The sequence below is a fragment of the Cryptotermes secundus genome, unplaced genomic scaffold (genome assembly GCF_002891405.2).
Source record: "Cryptotermes secundus unplaced genomic scaffold, Csec_1.0 scaffold2437, whole genome shotgun sequence".
NCBI classification, from domain to species: domain Eukaryota; kingdom Metazoa; phylum Arthropoda; class Insecta; order Blattodea; family Kalotermitidae; genus Cryptotermes; species Cryptotermes secundus.
This window is the reverse complement of record NW_019721044.1, coordinates 146,440-166,680: the sequence shown is the minus strand read 5'-3', so window position 1 is coordinate 166,680 and position 20,241 is coordinate 146,440. Positions and strand designations below refer to the sequence as shown.

General features: G+C 43.7%; 1 protein-coding gene across 3 annotated transcripts in view; it reads right to left on the bottom strand.

Moving 5' to 3' along the window:
- LOC111875372 (potassium channel subfamily K member 1) overlaps positions 1-20,241 on the bottom strand; it is a 97,069-nt gene that overhangs the window by 26,781 nt on the left and 50,047 nt on the right. The window contains exon 1 of one of the 3 annotated variants that reach the window (XM_023871581.2): positions 3,094-4,537. The exons of the other annotated variants lie outside the window; for them this stretch is intronic. Within the exon in view, the coding sequence (XP_023727349.1) occupies positions 3,094-3,349 (256 nt within the window). The 5' untranslated portion in view covers positions 3,350-4,537. Of the gene's footprint in view, positions 1-3,093; positions 4,538-20,241 lie in introns of those variants that run through there. 3 annotated transcript variants of the gene reach the window in all.

The window sequence follows — 20,241 nt, the reverse complement described above, 5'->3', positions numbered from 1 at the left end:
ATTGCACAGCAAGACCTCCAAAAGTGAAAAAGTGCAATCTATAATAAAATTGAACTTTAATTCATGAACGTTTAATCAATAATATAATTAAACTAGTTAAAGTGAACTTGACGCAGTGATGAACGTAAGTAGGAAGTGACTGAAAGCATAACTAGTGACCTGAATTGAAATTCGATTCACAAACTTTAATTTTTTTTTAAAAATTTAAATTTAAATTTTAACTTTTGACATTTAGAACAATTTTAACTTGTGTTTTATGAGTGAGCTTGATATATTATTGAGCGTGAGCCTGAATAAGGTACAGGGTCGAATAAGTGAGAAGACGAATGTGATTGCGTGTAATTATACAGCTGTGTTTGTACACCTGAGGATGACCTCTTGAGGTCGAAACATGTAGTATAATAATAATAAAAATATGTTGTGTGGTCGGTAAAATTGACTCTAATATTGATTAAATACACAACAGGATGCAAGAAACAATTAAAGTCTGACTTCTACTGGTCACTCCCTACTTATTAGGGAGTGACGCTGCTGGCTGCACTCACTCTTCTTCCTAACTGTGGTTCAGTAACACGTTACAACTGATAAATTATCACTGATCACATTCGTATCTCCAGTTACGCTTCGTTGCCCTGAACGAACGGGGGTTAATTTAATTCTCCAAATAAAATGCCTCTGAAACTTTTACTTCACAGAAATTGAAAGGTTTCTGGTCTTTAGATAATGCCGGCAAAGTCTTCGTGTAAGTGAAGCTAACATGGCTGAACGGTCACAGCACACAAACATCCGAGAGCAGATCGCGAATTACTGCAGAGAGGAATCATTTATCTTCACATTCTCTGCATCAAGCGTCTCATTAGAGACATAAATGTTGAAAAATGGCTTCTCTAGTGACAATGCTCAGACACTTGCTAGGACAGGGGTGGGAAATTACTACGAATTGCGAGCCACATCACCAGCTTAATTATTTAAGGGGCCATACAACGAATACATATGGAAGAGTGGACGTCTCCTTACCCTCGGCACTAGATGGAGATGAGTTGTCAGTTTCACGCTGGGTGGTCACCTGAGAAGAGACAATTTCTTCTGCTGAGAATCGACCCCGATTGCTCAGTAGTCCAAACTGTAGCCTAGTCAGTATACCGACTGTTATCAAGCTCTTCTTTATCCATGTAAAATTGTAAATGTTTAATTAACTCCTCCATTTGTACATAGACGGAACCGAGAATATATAATTAAGAACAATTTAAACAGTTCTAACTAAACAAAATACAGTATGGTTAAAAATTTAAAGTAAAATTGTTCCTGCATATTATTAAGCGCCACGCCATGAAGACGTATGGGGAAATGAAGTATAGTTCCACCATTCTTTACCTCGGCATTAGATGGAGGTAAGTGGTAAGCTATAGGTCCCTGTCGCGTTTAATCCCCCCCCCTCCCGGGTAAACAGGAGAAGGTACGTATTTATACAGGAGGCTGGGAGGGCCCCAGAGCCGGTCTGGACGCTGTTGAGTCCGAAAGGATTCCTTAACTTAATACTATTTTTACGTGTACGGAGTGACTATAGACGTGGTTTGGATTGGCGAATAGATTTTATTGACCACTTAGGGTCGTAACTACAAATAAATGAAACACTAACGCCATCTCCACATTTTACAATTCACTAGAGCACACAGTTTAGTGTTCTCAGCATGCTACTAGACGTTTCCTGGTTAACGGCCCCAACAATTGCTATTCCTCTGCCTCCGGCTCAAGCCCTCTCTTCATAGACTACCGTACACAACTGACTAAGCTCCAAAGTCACATTGCGACTGACGGTCAGTCAGTCAGTCTTGGTGTGGAGCCCAATCTGGGGCTTATGACCAGATATTTATTATTGTTTGACAGTTTCGGTCTTGCTTTGTGGGTCGCCCTCTCTGACGAGAGGACGGGTCTGTCTTCTGTCAGAGTCATTGTCTGCAATAGTAAGTCATTTGTCATAATGTAAAAGATATGTACATTTTACATGTTTAAACATGCTAATAAATGTATATAAAATATATACAAAGCCTCTGTCAGTCCAGGCTCAGTACAGCAGATTACGCCCTATTTCTAGTAGCTTCCGCTACAACGGCAGTCACTAAGCTCCAAACATTGTCTCTGGCTTATAACACCTCGGCAAGGACCACGTAGAAAACGCCGCTCTTCTGTTGCATGAGTATCCATTGCAGCGGGAACGTGTTCTGGCCGATCACAGTAGCCGAGAGGTCTAAGACATGAACAGTCTTCGCACGTTTGAGCACTGGGATCGTGGGTTCGAATGCCCATTCAAGGCATGAATGTCTGTGTGCGTTTATTCTGTTTGTGTTGTTCTGTATGTAGGTAGCGGCCTTGCGACGGGCTGATCCCCCTTCCAGGGAGTACTACCGACTGTATATAGATTAAGAAACCGAAAAAGCGGCGAAGGTTCAACAAAAGACTGTAGAGCCATAGATACATAGTTCAGTGTTCTGCTTAAAATACAATTAATCCTCCGCATTTCTGTTCTGGAGCAAATATGCGCTCGTAGTCACAACTTACATCATCGGGAATTGAACCCGCGAGCTTCTGGCAAGTGTCATAATGCCTTAACTAATTACGCTACCCTTCGCCCCCAGTGCCTTATAGGATCTCGGACTGCTTTGCCTCGTGCCCAACGTGTGTAGAGCCACCAGCGCGACTGCTTCATAAATCATATGCTCTGTGAGACAAATGTTAAAGCGGGCGGTACATATTGTGGTTCCATTTTTTTTATTAATTCGCTTAGTGGGGGGTGGAGTCCAACTGGGTCCACTCGGCACGGCGGCCACTGATTGGCCTATTGTAGTCTGCCCCGGGTGATCATGATGATGAAGAATTTGGTGGAATGAAGATTGGCAGAGGAAACCGAAGTACTCGGAGAAAACCCGCCCCAGCGCCACCTTGTCCACCAGAAATCCTACTTGACCAGACCCGGGATCGACCCCGGGCCGCCGCGGTGGGAAGCCAGCGACTAACCGCCTGAGCTATGGCGCGCGGCCTCTTGTGGTTTAACGCAAGAAATAAACTCGGTGAGGAAAGAAATGTTGCACATACCTGAGACACATGGATGAGCTTCAAGAAATATCCGTCTAGCGGTGGCCAGCGCAGAGACGACAGCCTTTTCCTCCGGGGCTTCGAGGGCAGCGAACACAACACCCCCAGTTACGAGGTACACCACGTAAAAGACTACGTACAGTGAGAGCAACAGCGAACTACGTCGAACTCCCAAAACTTGCCGTATGTGAGCTCGCTGTTGGTGAAGCATCAGCTGACACTCCTCGTCCGGTATCTTGGACGGGTACATGGCCATTGTCGCCGCGACGGTAAAACTCGTCGGTTACTTTTGGATAGATCGATGCGTTTTAATTTATTGCGTGGGGTTTACAGGATGGATACGTTATCTTCTGTGTTTTTATATGCGTTCGGACATTATGGTTACCTTATCTGCGGTGTTTGAAGTGTGATTTGATTGCTTTCGTTCTTTATTTTACGATAAAAGCGAATGTTCGCACTCTATTTTACGAAAACTCTCCAAATGATATTAACAAGTCTCTCAAATGCGGAACACACTGTTCTGATGTATGTGCAGCCAGCAGTAAACATCCGGAGCCTGCTACGGCAGTTTGCACTGGCTGCAAATTTGCTTTTATGTATCAGAACTCTGTAACAGAGAACTTATTTTCTCGTCTTCATATTTGTATAATCTACTCCTGCTATGAGATTTGTTTCGAAACGATATTTACTCAGGATGTATTTTCGTCTTCTGTGATTATATTCTTTATGTATCCAGCTATCCTTTAGGTAAAAGACACGTGTACACATAAGAATTTCTATGTAAAAATTTAAATATTCCACGATCGTTCTTGCCGATGACTGACAAAGATAACGATGATTTTGTGGTATTTTATGATGATTTGAGTCGAATTATAGCTGGCAGTTCAAGTCTTCTTTTCTTCACCTTACTGATAAAGTCACGATACACCACTGAATATATTAATGTAAAATATATTAACGATTTATGTTACTGCTAATCTTGATGAAATTGACTGAATGAGTGGCCAGCACAAGGAGCAAAGGGAACTATACTGTTTTGTTTACACGTGCTCTTCTACTTTATAAATGAGAGGTTCAGTGCTTTGGTGTAATCTTAATCGTACTGAACGAATGTGTGGTTCATTATGTCGCTGTTAATCCAGAAGCCGTTATGCATAAATATTAGAGGATTTGGTATGGCTTGGGGATTATTTGCTTTCGGCGGTATGTTGTTTCGCTATGGGATTTGAATGTGGAATGAGAGTGATGACGTTTATGAAGACGGTGCAGCTCAACTGATGTCAGCTTGACGAGATGGAGATATGTCCAACACTTCTACCCCACATTTTGCTGAGGTAAACAGCACACACACACCAAACGAAACTGTGTCTTCAGGCAGTTGCTACCGGAGTCTGCAGTCACTGCTCGGAAGTACACTCAGACTTGATGAGAAAATAAAGATCAGATCTAGTCATCCACTGCCTTTTATCACGTCATGCAGGGTGGGAGGAGGAGAACGTGTGTACACTGCATTCGTACCAGAGCACACCCCGCCGAACTCGTGATAACTGTGCTCCCACGTGACTCCTTACTTCTGCTTGTTTTTCGACGTGAACTTCAGTTTACTGTTCGGTTTATGTAATTATAAGACTCCAACGTGATTTGTCTTCGGGTTGAAGATTTATATACGTTACGACACAGTTCAAAAACATCGCTCCCAAGAGGAGATCAACTTCGTATTCGGGAGTTCCCGGGGTTGAGATCTCCTGGTTTTCCTTAGTTCCGCCGGGAAAATGCCGCCATTGTAATCAAATTAGGACATGGTCACTTCTTTCGACGTCCTTCCCATTTCGTTATTCACTAACAGTCCTGCCTTTCGAAACTATATATTCTGACAACCGACATCGTCCTTACATATCCACGGTATGGCTCTACAGCCCTTTGTTGGACCTCGGCCGTTTTTTCAGTTTCTTCATCCTATTCAGTCTTTAGGACGCCTTGGACGGGGGATCAGCCCGTCGCAAGGCCGCTACCTACACACAGAATAAACGCACTCAGACGTCCATGCCTCGAGTGGGATTCGAACTCACGATCCCAGCGTTTGAGCCAGCGAAGACAGTTCTTGACTTAGACCGCGCGGCCACTGTGATCGGCGGTCCTTACATATATGACAAATTAAGCAAACACCTTAGGCTGAGGAGCCTATATAGCTCATTCGGTATAGCGAGTGGCTACGGGTTGGACGGCCGAGGAGTCGAACTGGAGTCCCGGTAGGGTCAATAATTTTTTCTTCTCCACGTCTTTCAGACCGGTTCTGGGGCTCACCTAGCGCTCTATCCAATAGGTACCGGGGGTAAAGCGGCCGGAGCGTGAATCTGGCCACTCACCTCTATCTAGTGCCGAGGTCCAGAATACGCGGATTTGTACATCCACTCCCCCGTATATCTTTATGTCATAGTGCTTAATTAATGAAGCAAAGGGGACATCTTTAGGTTTACCGTGTAGGCTAATCAGGTACGTTTTGGAGAGACGTACTGCGTCTATCTTTAGGCCTACGGACCTCATAGTACGATAACACAGAACACCACAATAAAAGGCTAGGTACTGCAAAGAAGAGCCCTAGACAAGGCGGACACAAGGCCCCGTGGATTCTAATGGCTGTTTGCTTGGTTCTGTGTTCGGTCCATAGGCGTGGAACTCGCTCTATTACCATAAAACCTAAACTTAAACAGGAGTTCCGGGCAGAACTTCCATTGCATGTATTCGTAGACCTACAAGTTTAGTATTATTATTGTTGTTTTTCCATTATATCTTGTTTCTGAAGAACTTAGTAAGTGCCGACAGGCCTGCACATTCTTTCTACGTTAAGTTATATGGATATAACCTTAAAGTTTGGCACTGTTTCTATTTCGTGCATCCTGTTGTGTTATTCTATACAATTTCTTTATTAGAGTCCGTCACAACACAACAATATAAAGGTCAAGGCTAAAATTAGCTTGGCTACATGTTTCGGCTATTAAAGCCGTCATCAGGCAAACACATGAGTACCATATTCACACACTACTGAACTGCAATTGCGATTTTAAAGCTGGATACTTGATAATTATTCCATTATAATTTTTATTAATGTAAATATATTATTTTATAATGAGTTTATAGTTCATTGTACTTTTATACCATGTATTTTATAATGTAATAATTATCAAGTATCCAGCTTTACTATCACAATTGCAGTTCAGTAGTGTGTGAATATGGTAATCATGTGTTTGCCCGGCTTTAATAGCCGAAACATGTAGCCAAGCTAATTTTAGCCTTGACCTTTATATTGTTGTGTTGTGACGGACTGTAATAAAGAAACTGTTTCGCACTGTCGCCATATTTAAATTCTCGGGCGTGTAAGCAATATTTCAGTCATAATGTCTAATGTCCATTTATGATTCATTTCCTTATAAATTTTTACGTGCGCAGCTCCGTGGTTGGTCAGCTACCGCAATCAAACAGAGAGGTTAAGAAAATTTTATGTGGCCGCCATACTGCCCCCCCCCCATTGTAGAGATGTTACCGGAACAAAAGTTGCATATCTGTCGAAGCTGGGTCCCAAACATCATATTAGGACCTTATGTTGTGTCGCCCGTGGCACTCTGAACACACGAGTTCGTGCATCCGCCATATTGTCGTTATTCGTTACAGATAATTAAAAAGGCACGAAGTTTGGATGACCCCCCACTGGCACATAATTAAACAGTTGAAATGAGGTGAAGGACAAGAAGAAAACAAGTTAAAATATCTTGTTATTGTTGCGACATTTGGTCCACTTCAGATATGATCCTAATTTCCCAATGAAATCTGCTCGAATTAGCTACATTTCCGTTTACATCAAATATAATGATTATATGGCCATGACTCGGTCGCTAGATTCTCGTTTGTGAAAATGGAATGTGCCACACGAAGACTGTGACAGCGAACAAGTAGAAGATGTTCGTTATTGCCCTCATCTACCCGTTACGCACAGCTGGAGTGCGTTTCTTCCACGAAGGGCGCATAATGAACTGGTCGTGTGTGTATTTGCCCCTCTTTCGCTACCCGCTTGTTTACTTTCCGAAAGTCCTGAAGGCATTTAATTGAACGTGGTATATGTGTGTGTAGGTACACACTTAAAGTTGTTTTTTTCTGTGGCGCTACAGCCCCAATTTGGGCCTAGGCCTACCTCCATGAAAATCTCCGTTTCACTTCGGTTTACTAGATCTTACACATTCGGTAGGACTCATTGGGGGAGTGATCAGCTCGTCGCAAGGCCTCTACATGTAGACAAACACAGAAAAACGCACACAAACATCCATGCCCTGAGTGGGATTCGAACCCACGATCCCGGCTTCCGAGCGAGAGAAGACAGTGCATGCCTTAGACCGCTCGGCTACCGTGACCGGCTACACTCAGTTACTCAGTGAATTTAATAAGAAAATAATTCGATTGTTATTATTATTTGTGGTAGTGGTTGTAGTAGTAGTAGACAGTGTAGTTAATAATAATAATAACAATAACGATGATGATGATGATAATAATAATTCAATTCGTGTTTATTTACGTGCAAACTTAACAGCACAGAGGCCAATTGCAAAGTTAGCACTAATAGATAGAAGTACACAAAAATAATTAAATAACAGAATACAAAATATGACAGTCTATATTAATTACAAACTGAGCATGACTAATGATACAGAAACAAACGCACGTAGACAAAGCCACACTGTGACCACGAAGAACAATTCGAGTTTTTAAATAGAGCAGTGTACAATAATTCAAATTAAATCCAGTTCAGTTCATGTTTATTTATGTGCAAACTCAACAGCACAGAGGCCAATTACAAGGTTAGCACGAGTACAGAGAAATAGACAAAAATAATTAAAAAACAAAACAAAATTTGAGAGTCTATATAATGGCAATAAATTAATAATTATTCCAAGAAAAATTAAAGTTAACGTTAACAGGAGAGAAAAATAAAATAAGACCAATATACATACATACACACACGTAATATTATGTTAATACTCTTAATAATACGTGTGTATATGTACGTAATAATAATAATAATGAAGATAAAATATTCATTGTGCCTGCGCGCCATGCCTTCAGAGGTAAGGTGGGACGATGCGTAGACATTGGGTGGAAGTGAGTTTTATAGCTCCAGCCTTCCTTTCTGTATCCTCTAAATACGGGGTTGCGGCCTCAAGACCTGTGCTTTGTGTGGTAAAGTGAAGTTGCACTTAAAGTTAATTAAGCACGAAGCCATGAAGATGTGTCGAAGAGTGGAGAAATAACTCAAAATATATTTACCCTAGGCCCTAGGTGGAGATGAGTGATTAACTTCACGCCACGGCCGCTTTATCATCGGGGAAATAGTTCCCATTCATTGGATAGGAATTTGGGTTGCTCTGGAGAAGACAGAAACTTCCTGCCCCTCCCGGGAATCGAATTCCGATTGCTCTGTCGTGCATCTCATAGTCCAGTTGGTATACGGACTGGCCTTATGAGTATTGTCTATGGACCGACCTATCTTGGCTCTGTGTTCTCCATGTTAGTAACGAGAAAAATGCCAAATGTCTGTCGATTTGCTTTCTGAAACTGAACTGACTCGGAATTGAAGCCCAGGCTCCGTGATGAGATACCAGCGTCTGACCGCCTGGAGTGATGCCTTTAAGTAGTGCAACAGTTTGCTACATCTGGCCCCGCTTGTAGTGACGCTTATCGTGGGGTTAATGCGTTTTACTTGTAGCAGAATGAGAGATAAATGCTTTTATGACACATCATTGTTTTCCACTTTGTTGGATTTGAGTCTCTTACTGGTTACACTATGGGTTGTACCCTGCGTAGATCAGAGAGATCCTGAAGTTTCCGAGAAATGTACTGCCTCCTTCTTCAGGGCCGAAGAGTAAGCCAAGCAGGAAACTAGACAAAACAGTGGCGAGCTACAGGACGTTTCAAAGCAGAAAATCGGACTCTTAGGTTTCCCCCATTGTTAAATCATGTAGCTGAGCCTTTCTTGAGAAGCAGCCAATAACTGTACAGATGTTACATTAAGAACTTTTACCTGCTTTTTAAGCGTTCTTATTTAAAGTCCATAAAGCGAATGATTGTTATGAAATTTGCACCTCTCCATCCGTATATTTCGATTCCCATATTATTCAGTGGATTGCAATACAATTTGAAAAATATCTTCCGTTCAGATTGTCCAACAGAAATCTTGAATGCGTTTCTAGTGTATTGTCACTTATATGACTGACTGTAGCCGGGGTTTGGATTGGTGAATGGGTTTGCTGACCACTTATACACACCGCTCGGAACTACAAGTAATTACAGCCCCATCGCTAATCTCCACAATTTACAATTCATTGCTGCTGATACTAAGTCTTCTCCAGGCTGCAATGTCTTTACTAGACGTTTCCTGGCAACGGATATTAAGAGCTTCCCGCGCTCAGATCCTTTCTTCACAGAATCCCATACAGAACTGCCACTCATCCATGAAATGCTTATAACATCTAGGAACGGACAGTACAGAAAACACTTTCCCATTGTTGTGTTCATTGTTGCGTACGCCGCCATCGGCGCGGACCTTGCAGAAAAGACCGCTTTCCAATCAGTCCATTGGTGTGCTGGCTGCTGCCTAGCAACGGGTCCATACGCTACAGTATATTTCTCAGGTCTGCTACATACCCCGCCAATATCATCCTGCTTCATTTGATCATTCATGGAGCTGAGCCCTTCTTGAGAAGCCGCCAATTGTGCAGCTACTCAAGAACTTCCCAGCATTTTATGGTACCAGAAGGTTCACTACTGTGATCACAAGAGCCCTCCACTGGTTCCTATCCTGAGCCAGATCAGTCCATTCTATCCAATCCTATCTCTCTAGTTAGTTAGTTATTAGAGAGGGTGGGTTTCCCCATGCACTTAGACCTGTAGTGGTCCATTGTGCTTCCCTCTGTGATTTCTACCAGTCTCTATATCCTACCGGTACTGGTGCTTACCATCAGTCCCGCCCAGCCAGCGAGACCGGCTCTACTGGCTGAGAAGTATCTATAATGCTTCCTCCATCTACCGGAGGTATTAGTGACTGCTGTTGGGCGGGAAACGTCCGCAATTTTGGCTCAGTGACCTCCTTTGGAGGTGTGAGGTTCTTTTACGTGCCGTAAAGCTACGACACGGGACCCACGGCTTAAAGTCCCTCCCGGAGGACTTGTTCCCTGAATTTTTCCGCCCTTAAAAATTCGACGACCTCAGCCGGGTATTTGAACCCGCGTACTACGAGTCATGAGGTGGGAACGTTACCTCTAGACTACGGAGGCCGCTTCCTATCTCTCTAAGATCCATTTTAATATTATCCACCCACCCACATCTTTGTCTTCCTAGTGGTCTCTTTCCTTCTGGATTTCCCACCAATATTATATACCCATTCCTCTTATCCCCATTCGTGCTACATGCCCTGGCCAACCTCATCGTCCTTGACTTGATCATTCTAATTATACTTGGCGAAGAGTACAGGTTATGAACCTCCTCATTATGTCATTTGACCATCCTAACAACATTTGCTGAAGAGTACAAATTGTGCTACTCTCTCCATCTCCTGTTACATCCCCACTATTATCGTCAGCATCCTCCCTCTTTGCAGAGCCTCGGTAGCTCAGTCACTACAGTGACAAATCTACGAACTGGATCACGGAGGAATCAGTGTTCTGTTCCCGGCCAGGGCAGTAGATTATTTCACTTGTCCACAGTGTCCTGAACTGCCTCGAATTCCATCTATCTTTCTATCCGGTGGATGTCGGGGGATTTTTCCGAGAGTAAAGCGGCCGGCGCATGAAGCTGACCACTCACCTACATGTAGTGCTGAGTTTTCTCTTTAGAGACACCTGTTTTGAGTAACAAGAGCAAAATACGCTGATCACGCTTAGAGTACATGCTGTGGCATACATGAGCGTGTACACTTAATGCGATCACACTATTAATTTATGGTGGCGTCTGTCCTGTCCCGTGAATCCTTCTTTCACCTCTTATCAGGCATCAACCGAACTGCAAAGTTCATCTGCAGATGCGAAAACATGAACTCGGGAGGTTTTTGTGTGTGTGTGTGTGTGTTTTTTTTTTTTTTGGCTTGTTTACGATGAAAAGTTTCATGGCTTAGTAAGGTCCGCCTGACTCTGTCCGCTCACAGTGTGACGAGAGTCACTGAATGCTTATTCAAGAAATTTGATATCGGGGGATTTTACTAAATTTCAGACTTCTAGTTCTTACGGATGTGACTATGAAGAGTAATCTTTTCTGGGACGTTACACGGCGCAGTCTCATAGAGGTTCATACATTTCTTCGAAGAATGTACTTCCTCAATCTTCAGTCTCGGAGAGTAAGTCAAGCAAGCAGAGAGAGCAGGGTCTGTTTACTTGCTAGCCCCAAACTTCTACGAGTACTATGAGAATGGAGGCAGTTCGTCAGAAAGTCTGTAAACTTCTACTAGACTATACGGCGTCACATCCCAGAGGTCGGTATTCTTATTTAATGATAATTGCTGACATATTCCTATTTGTGGTTAAAATCAGGCACAACTATAAAAGACACTTGTAAAGGGTAAAGCTGTGCCTGTAACAGGCCGTGCAAGCCCATAGGGTTGTGAGACGTCGAGGCTCCCACATTTTCTAGACACTCGGCTGACACATGGCGGTGAGGTTATGAGCCTTACGCGCCAGCCGCTCTTTTCCCTGAGGAAGATTCCTGGTATTCATTTCTGTTAAGGTGTGTCCACATTACTCGTGCTCGTGCTCGTGCTTGTGCTCGTGTGACTCACTATGTTCGCGAGTAATGTGGACGATATGACAAGTCACGAGACAAGCAAATTTTTAATTTAAAAACTACGACTACAGCCTATAAACACTACGAGTAAATATACGGATCCTCACGCGCCGAAGACTGGCGAGCAACTGAAGTAGTGTGGACGAAGATTTACGAGCACAAGTAAAAGCCAGACGAGTCTCCCGACAAGCACGAGCACGAGTAATGTGGACACGCCTTTAGAGACTGAGTCGAAACCAGGGCCATAGTGCGGCTGGAAGGATTAGGTCAGTTGAAAAATCCAATGTCGTCGGTAATGGAACACATGACCTTCCGGTTTGTAGTACAATGCGTATTCTAATGTTTCACGTTAACATTTTGTATAGACATTGCTCAGAATTTATTTTGGTGTCTATTGATCGAGACTGTCTTTTTCTAACTGGCTGAAATGAGTAGGAAATTTTCGTCCTGTGAACCTAATGACTGAAATTGAGTCTGAACATTTTCATAAAAGTTGCTTGTAGAAAAAATAAGATCATTCCAATGTACAATATCCTAGGCAATCATTACGTTTAATGTTCATTTTCCTTGTTTTTATTCCAGCGTACTAAATCGTTTCGAAGTACGTTGAGCGTAAAATTTATAGACCCACGTGGCGTCTGTGTTTTATGCCGCTCCCCTGTTGCCTGAACAATCAACTACTGCTGATGAGAGCGGTAAAGACATATTTGAATTTCTAATATTGTATTTAAGCATCCTGTTAGCATTAATATAACTTTGTATTTCCGTCTCAAATGCAACTTATTGTCTAGTCAGCCTTCTTCCTCACTACATGTTTCGGCTGCATACGGCCATCACCAAGTGCTGTCTCGCGTCCTTCCTTCCTACTTACCTACCTACCTACCTACCTACCTGCCTGGTACCTACCTATGGCTCTACTGTCCTTTTGTTGGACCTTGGCCGCTTTTTCAGTTTCTGAATCCTATACACAGTCGGTAAGACTCCTTGAACAGGGGTCAGCCCGTCAGTAGGCCGTTATCTACATACAAAATAACACAAACACAAAATAAACGCACACAGACATCCATGCCTCGAGTGGGATTCGACCCCACGACCCCACTTTTAGAGCGGGAGAAGACGGTTCATGCCTTAGACAGCGCGACCACTGTGATCGGCCAGGTGTTATCAGTCTTGCTACAATTATTGCACTCTATACGTATGGCGTGCCGGTCACGGTAGCCGACCGGTCTAAGGCATGCGCTGTCTTCGCTCGCTTGGAAACCGGGATATTGGGTTCGAATCCCACTCAAGGCATGGATGTTTGTGTGCGTTTTTCTGTGTTTGTGTACAGGTAGAGGCCTTGCGACGAGCTGAGCACTCGCCCAAGGAGTCCTACCGAATGTGTAAGATCTAGAAAAACCGAAGTGAACGGAGAAGTTCATGGAGGTAGGCCTAGGCCCACTGGGGCTGTAGTGCCAAGGAAAAAAAACGTATGGCGTATGAACTCGATAGACAGCACCTGATGATGCAGCTGAAACATGTAATGAGGAAAAAGGGCGACTAGATAATAAGTCACATTTGAGCCGGAAATATATGTGTGTGCACAAAATATATTTGAATTTCGTTTAAACTTCCGGTTTCAGCGGACAGACAAACAACAAGGCTGCAATATGCGCAAAAGCTATTAGTATTGACCACGATACCAAAGGTGCTGACGATGGCATTACCCATCGTCCCGTGTTGTAAGGAACAGTAATGAACACAGTATTTCGGAAACTGGACACGTTTCCATCCTCATATGAAGGGGTAGGAGACACTGGGTCGGTTCAATTGGAAAGAGCTAACCTCGCTCTTTGTAACGGACCCAACAGTGTTGGTGTATGTCACAGCCTCATCTGAGGACGGGAACGCATCCAGCTTCCGAAACGTCGCCGTCTTCAGAGTTCTTCATAATACCTGACGATGAACGAAGCCCGGTTATCGGTCCGCTCATATTATCTATAAGTTATACGAAGAACGTGGAGAGAAAAATCTCTAACAATATTACAGAAAATGTGTTCTAGGAAATTGCTTGCGATCGACTTGTTACTGGTTGATGACTGCAAGAATAGGAATGACTAAGCGCTGAATTGAGTGACTCAAACAGACAAGGACACGAATGATAAATATTGCGAAATGCTTACCCGCATGTGACACGGCATTTGTAGTGACAGGTGTTGGCGAGGTGTGTGTTCAAGTGCCACGTTCTCTGTGCAGCATAGGACGGACCTGACGTTCTAACGACTGCTGCAGCCACTAGTAGTAGGGCGTTTATTTGCCTACTTCCCTTACTTTGAAAAATAAAATTAGGCTTATGCAATCACCATTCTGTCTGTATACCCATCCCCCTATCAATTTTTGAATGCCTGAACCAATCTTCGTGAAACTTGGTATGTATATCATGACACCTCAGCCCATCTCAACGACGTACTTCATGAATCCCTCCCACCAGTCCCTCTGTATGTGAATCCCCTATCGTGATTAGGCAACGGCTCGGTAAAAACGTTACATCGGCACCGAATACACGCGTAACAATATAATTGTTTGAAGCGTCGTTTTCTACGTGGTCCGTGTAGTGTCAAAGGAAAGCAAGCAATTACTTCTCCCAGAACGTATTGTTAAATAAGTTATTTAATAAAAAAAAAAAAAGGACTGCTGGTGAGGAATGGGACAAACCAGGCATACGCCCCCTTCCCAGAAATTTTAGAGAAATAAGAATTGAAGAAGAAGAAGGAAATATGTGAAATATTAGTACCAAAAATAAAAAAAAAAAAAAAGAACCTTGATTTAAGTTCGCAAGGGAACTATACCGACCGAGCGACCGCCGCTTGTCACCGAACTGTTTCAAAAATAAATTCGACTTTGAATACCCTTGGGCGATGAGTAAAATTAACGTTAACTTGTTTAATCATGAATCATTAAGCAGATTCTATAGTTTCCTCCAGCCCCCTTTGGGAAACTGGCTGCCCTCCCTTCGATAAACTCCTGATGGTATCCTTGCAGTAAATAAACTATGTTGGCCATTCGTTATTCCATTCAGACTTTAAAACTTTCCGTTTTTTGTGTCCCTAAGAGTCAGTATGCCGGTCACGGTAGCCGAGCGGTTTAAGGCATGCACTGTCTTCGCTCGCTCGGAAGCCGGGATCGTGGGTTCGAATCCTACTCAGGGCATGGATGTTTGTGTACAGGTAGAGGCCTTGCGACGAGCTGATCACTGGCCCAAGGAGTCCTACCGAATGTGTAAGATCTAGAAAAACCGAAGTGAACGGAGAAGTTCATGGAGGTAGGCCTAGGCCCACTGGGGCTGTAGTGCCAGGGGGAAAAAAAAAGAGTCAGTATAATATTAACTGCGGCAATACTGTCTTCGCCCCCGTGCTAAGATTTTTCAAACACTATTTTATTTGTTACTTCGTGCCACCTAGGCAGATTGCATAGCAGTTATCATGTCAGTGGATCTGACGTTAATGTTGATGATACAGTATGTTTCTACTTGTGAATGTAATGTTGACTTAAAGGCAAAGTTGTCCCTGTGCTTAACTAATTAAGCAGTACGCCATGAAGGCGTATGGGGGAGTGGATGTATAGATCCATAATTTCTTGACCTCGGCACTAGCTGGAGGAGAGTGGCCGGGGAAAGAGGCCCCGGTCCCCATTGGATAGGAGGCTGGGTGGACCCTATAGCCGGTCTGGACGAAGTGGAGAAGAGAAAATTCTTGATCCTACCGGGACTCGAACTCCGACCCTTTAGTCGTCCAACCAGTAGCCAGTCGTTATACCGACTACGCTATCTCGGCTCATGTTCAGTTAGAAAGACAAAATGCATTATTATGAACTGGACAAGAAGGGGATAGACAGGTTAGTGATAGGTAAATATGGATCCAATATTCACAAACAGAAACATCGGAAAGGCATTTGACATTCGCAGTAGGTGCAAGGGACAGATGGGAGGAGAGATTTTCATTTGTATAGACTCGTACAAAGAATCAGCCACAGCATGGAAACGCTAAGACATATACAGAACCATGCATGAAATGCAGGGACATAACAAAAGATACAAGATAGCTTCGTACCATAGAGGAACCATGTTCAAATCTTATCCAAGATTGGCTCTTCTGAAGTTATTCCTGGTTTTTTAACAGTCCGTCAGACATATGTCGGGACTGTGCCTCTAATTGGGCCACAGTCACTTCCTTCCACTTTCTTTTTCAATTTTTTGTTCAGTAATCCTCGCATTATTCGACGACGTAGGGCCATGGTCTGAGCTTCTCTGACATCGCCGTAAAAGAACCGTAGACTCATCAAGTATCCTTTTCCTTTGATCGAATTGGTTCTGAGCCCCCCTGCAGATAATTGGCTGTCTCGTAATTCCTGTTTTTTGCACTCGGCTTGCCGCCTGCTTCTTCTGTTTTCTTACGTAGTTAACTATTCTACCCTGAAGACGGAGGTGATATGGTCCTCCGAAACGTCAGTGGACTAACACCGGACTACAATGCGTTACAACCGAGAAGGTAGTATTCTTCAATCTGTCGCCTTGTTTGCAGGGTCGAAGCAGTTTGATTCCGTTCAGAGGAATATTTTCTAGCAAGCATTTGCACTGTAGGAGACCAGTAAGTAATCTGACTGAGAGAATAGCAATAAAGAAGCTGTCGGTCGCCCTTCTAATGGTGTATTTTATAGTGCCAAAGCTTTTTTGTATGGAGCAGGGTAACTGGCTCTTTCTCCTTTAGTAGCATTATAAATCCGCTGCGACTGAGTCCATTCAGTTGGTTAGTATCGTGAAACGATAAATAACAGAAAATGAGGTCTTCATTCGTTTCGCCTTGTGGCAAACTAGAGGCTTAGTGTAACCGTTTGCACCCGGATGGGAGACGCCCGGTCGCGTGCCACGTCATACAATTGTACTGAAGTGGACAGATTTTGGTCCTGTCGAATGTATAACACATCAAATCATATAAGAATTTCAGCCCCCTTAATTCATCCATTGGCATTTTATTCACAGGAAAAAAAGTCTGAATAATATTGTAAGATTTCAGCCGATGACAGCGGCCGCGCGGTCTAAGACATGAAACGTCTTCACCCGCCCGAACACTGGGGTCATAGGTTCTAATTTCATTCGAGGCATAGATGTATGTGTGCGTTTATTCTTTGTGTTATTCTGTGTATAGGTAGAGGCCTTACGACGGGCTGATCCCCAGACCAAGGAGGCCTACCGACTGTCTATAGGATTAAGATACCGAGAAAATTGCCAAGGCCCAACAAAAAGGCTGTAGAGCCATTGATAAATGTTGTAAGATTTCATACTAAATGCCTAAAATATATCGCAGATAAAGAGCTGCGACATCTACAGGATGAATCGTATAGAACCGGCCCGATGAATTTGCTAATAATTCCGCAGGTGATGCATATAACCGCTCACAATTACGACATAATAATCCGTGGCCCATGCAGAGTCGAATGGTGTGCTCATGATCCGGCAAGTGGCAGCCCTTATGCTGCAAGGTCAAGGACAATCCCGAAACGTGTCTGCAGTGCGCAGGCGAGAGTCATGGAGTGCACTGTTGAACAGCGAGTGTTTCTAATGTCTACTTGAAAACGGCGGAAACTTTCAACACCTGCTCTGATCACGGCACACAATCCAAGATAAGATATATGTGTAAATTACTTTAATACTTGTATGGTATACTTTATATTACACCTCATTTCGTCGGGCCGGTTCTATATGAATCACCCTGTATTATCGTATAAGTAAACACGTTGGCCCAAGCAATAAATCAGTTTTGTAATCGAAAGGTACCCGGTTCGAACCGCTGCCGGATTGGTTGACGGTAATATATATAACGAAACTCTCATTATCTACGCTATTAGCGCCGAGTGGTAAGAATGACGAATGGTGAATCAGAAAGATTTGGAACGAAGTGGTCGTTGCCTAGTCTATGCCATCTCCCGGTATTTGTCTGCAAGGAGTGAGGAGTACAACGAAATACCTCAATCAGGAAAGCTGTTGTCCCGCCCAAAATTCGAACAGACCGCATCCAGAATACAATTCCATGGTATTACCCTTATAATAATGTGACGTGTAGGCACGTTGTTGGGTAACGCTCACGAAACGACGCCCGTTGCTGAGGCAGCGGATTCTTGATAGACGGTATTACGCAACCTGTTGTTGGTTGGCGCGAACACATTCCCGCGGAAACGGTTAGCATACGAGAAAGAACGATGTTTTCTACGTGGTCCGTGCCGAGGAGTTATCTTGAAGACAGCTGGGTCGACCAAGTCTGTCGGATGGAGTGAGAACTCCCACCCCGTATCCCTGCGAGTCGTAGGAGGCGACGAAAAGTTAACCCAGTGCCTGGGCTATCACTGGGCCACCCTGTTTCTGGGGGATATAAATACGGGAACCTGACCCTTCAGGTTGGGGGAGTCTTGAATCTGAGACAGTAAAATATGGTCACGAGTCCCGCGGGATTCGGACCCGAGAATGACTGCACTGACGAGGACCAGCAGCGATTGTAAACGGCAAAACCGTTCTGTCGTCGAAGAAAGCTCCCCACATCAACAAACCCGCTACTGGCTGACATTAATAAAATTCTTGTCATAAGTCCAAGATGGGTGCTTTTTTCCAAAACAGACTGGCCCATCTGACCGTCAGTCGTAACATAACTTTGACTTTGACTTTGATCGAGTCAGTTCATTAGAGTTCTTCGCGGGAGGCTATGAAGATAGAACCTGAGTGCATGAAGCTGAAGAATTTCCACTGTTAGGGGCCGTTGCCAGGGAGCTGCTGGTGAAGGAACAACAAGATGGAAAAAGCTTAGCGGGTGCTGTAGTGATTTGTGAAGTGTGTAGATCAGCGATAGCATTGTAATTGCTAGTAGTTCTGAGTCATGTGGATAAGTGGTCAATAAATCCATTAACTAATCCAAACCACGTCTATAGACGTACATCCCTAAATCGCGACAATAATTAAGGCTTCTATTGCTTCTCGGTCCCTTCTGGTAAACCTGAGGATGGTATCTCAAATTATGCCACGACCACATCTTGTCACAATCTTTCTTACTCACGGCTCACTGTCAACCTAGCATTCGTCATTACGCAGTTTGAGCTACCGGCAGTGCCGTTGAACAAACCATAAAATAATAATAATAAAAAAACAGCCGACATTCCATCCGGAAGACGAGGTTTTTACGCCGCCCGGCACGTTCTTCTAGTGAGACGGCGTACGGGTATGTCAGGCGGAAGCAACCGGCGTATTGCTGAGTCTCAAACTTAGTCAGCACACACGACGAGAAGTCGCTGCAATTTAACAACGATTCTCCTCTGTCTGGCTCCCTCAAAAGAAATAAGAATGTGATCTCGAGGGGAAGGTAAATAAGCTGCAGCTTATGGCCTCACTATCTCACGGATCCCCAGATACCGAGGAAATGAATTTGCAGACGTGTACAATGTACATTCCCATGTTAGGTGGGTCTCTTGTCAAGACGGCATGGCGCGTCCTCAGGTTGCGGATGGAGGAGACGCCCTCCAGATATGGAGGGAAGCTGCGAATATATTGAATAAGCAGTCGCGGGCAGCCGACAAGTGGTGGTCCTCCAGCTTGGGGGTTCGGCGTGGGGCTAACAACTCGGCTTGTCACCAGACGAACTGATTGGCGGTAAACCGCCAGTCCTAGGGTAATTCTGTTATCCTGAATCTAACTCTGAGACAATAGCCGCTGTATTCTCGGAAAGAGTCAGGACTCAATCCTTGGTTCTGCAGAAGACAAGTAAGAAGTGTTAAGGCTTCCCTGATTACTAAACTAATATTAAATATGTTTAATTTTCATACAGGGTTCGAAGTCGTGTTGTTATTGAGCACGGCATTAAGTACCTGGTTTGTAATCAGCCTACGTTCAGTAAAAACTTTCTTCTGTTTCTATACGGGCTTCGTTATTACTCAGGAAACAACTGATGTTGAACGTACAAGTTCGAGTACATGCTGATAAGGTCACGTTTGTTTAATTACCAGTACTTTGAAAACTGTGAGACTTGACGGAGAAATGGTATATAACAAAATATTTTTATTGTGACATGTAGACCCATTGCTAAGCAACAGCAATGTAAACAGGCGGCAGTACAACAGCCATTGATAGGGAAGAGCTATGTTGACACTTTTTCCCGGCAACGAGAGAACAGGCAATAATGGAAGAGACGTTTTCTGTGCGGTTCGTGCTGGGACTATATAACGAGGACTAGTATGATTGAAGCCTAGGCCTTTAGAACATTTATTACAATCTACTCCCTAATCAAAAGTGAGCTTTAGAGCGCCTAAATTAAC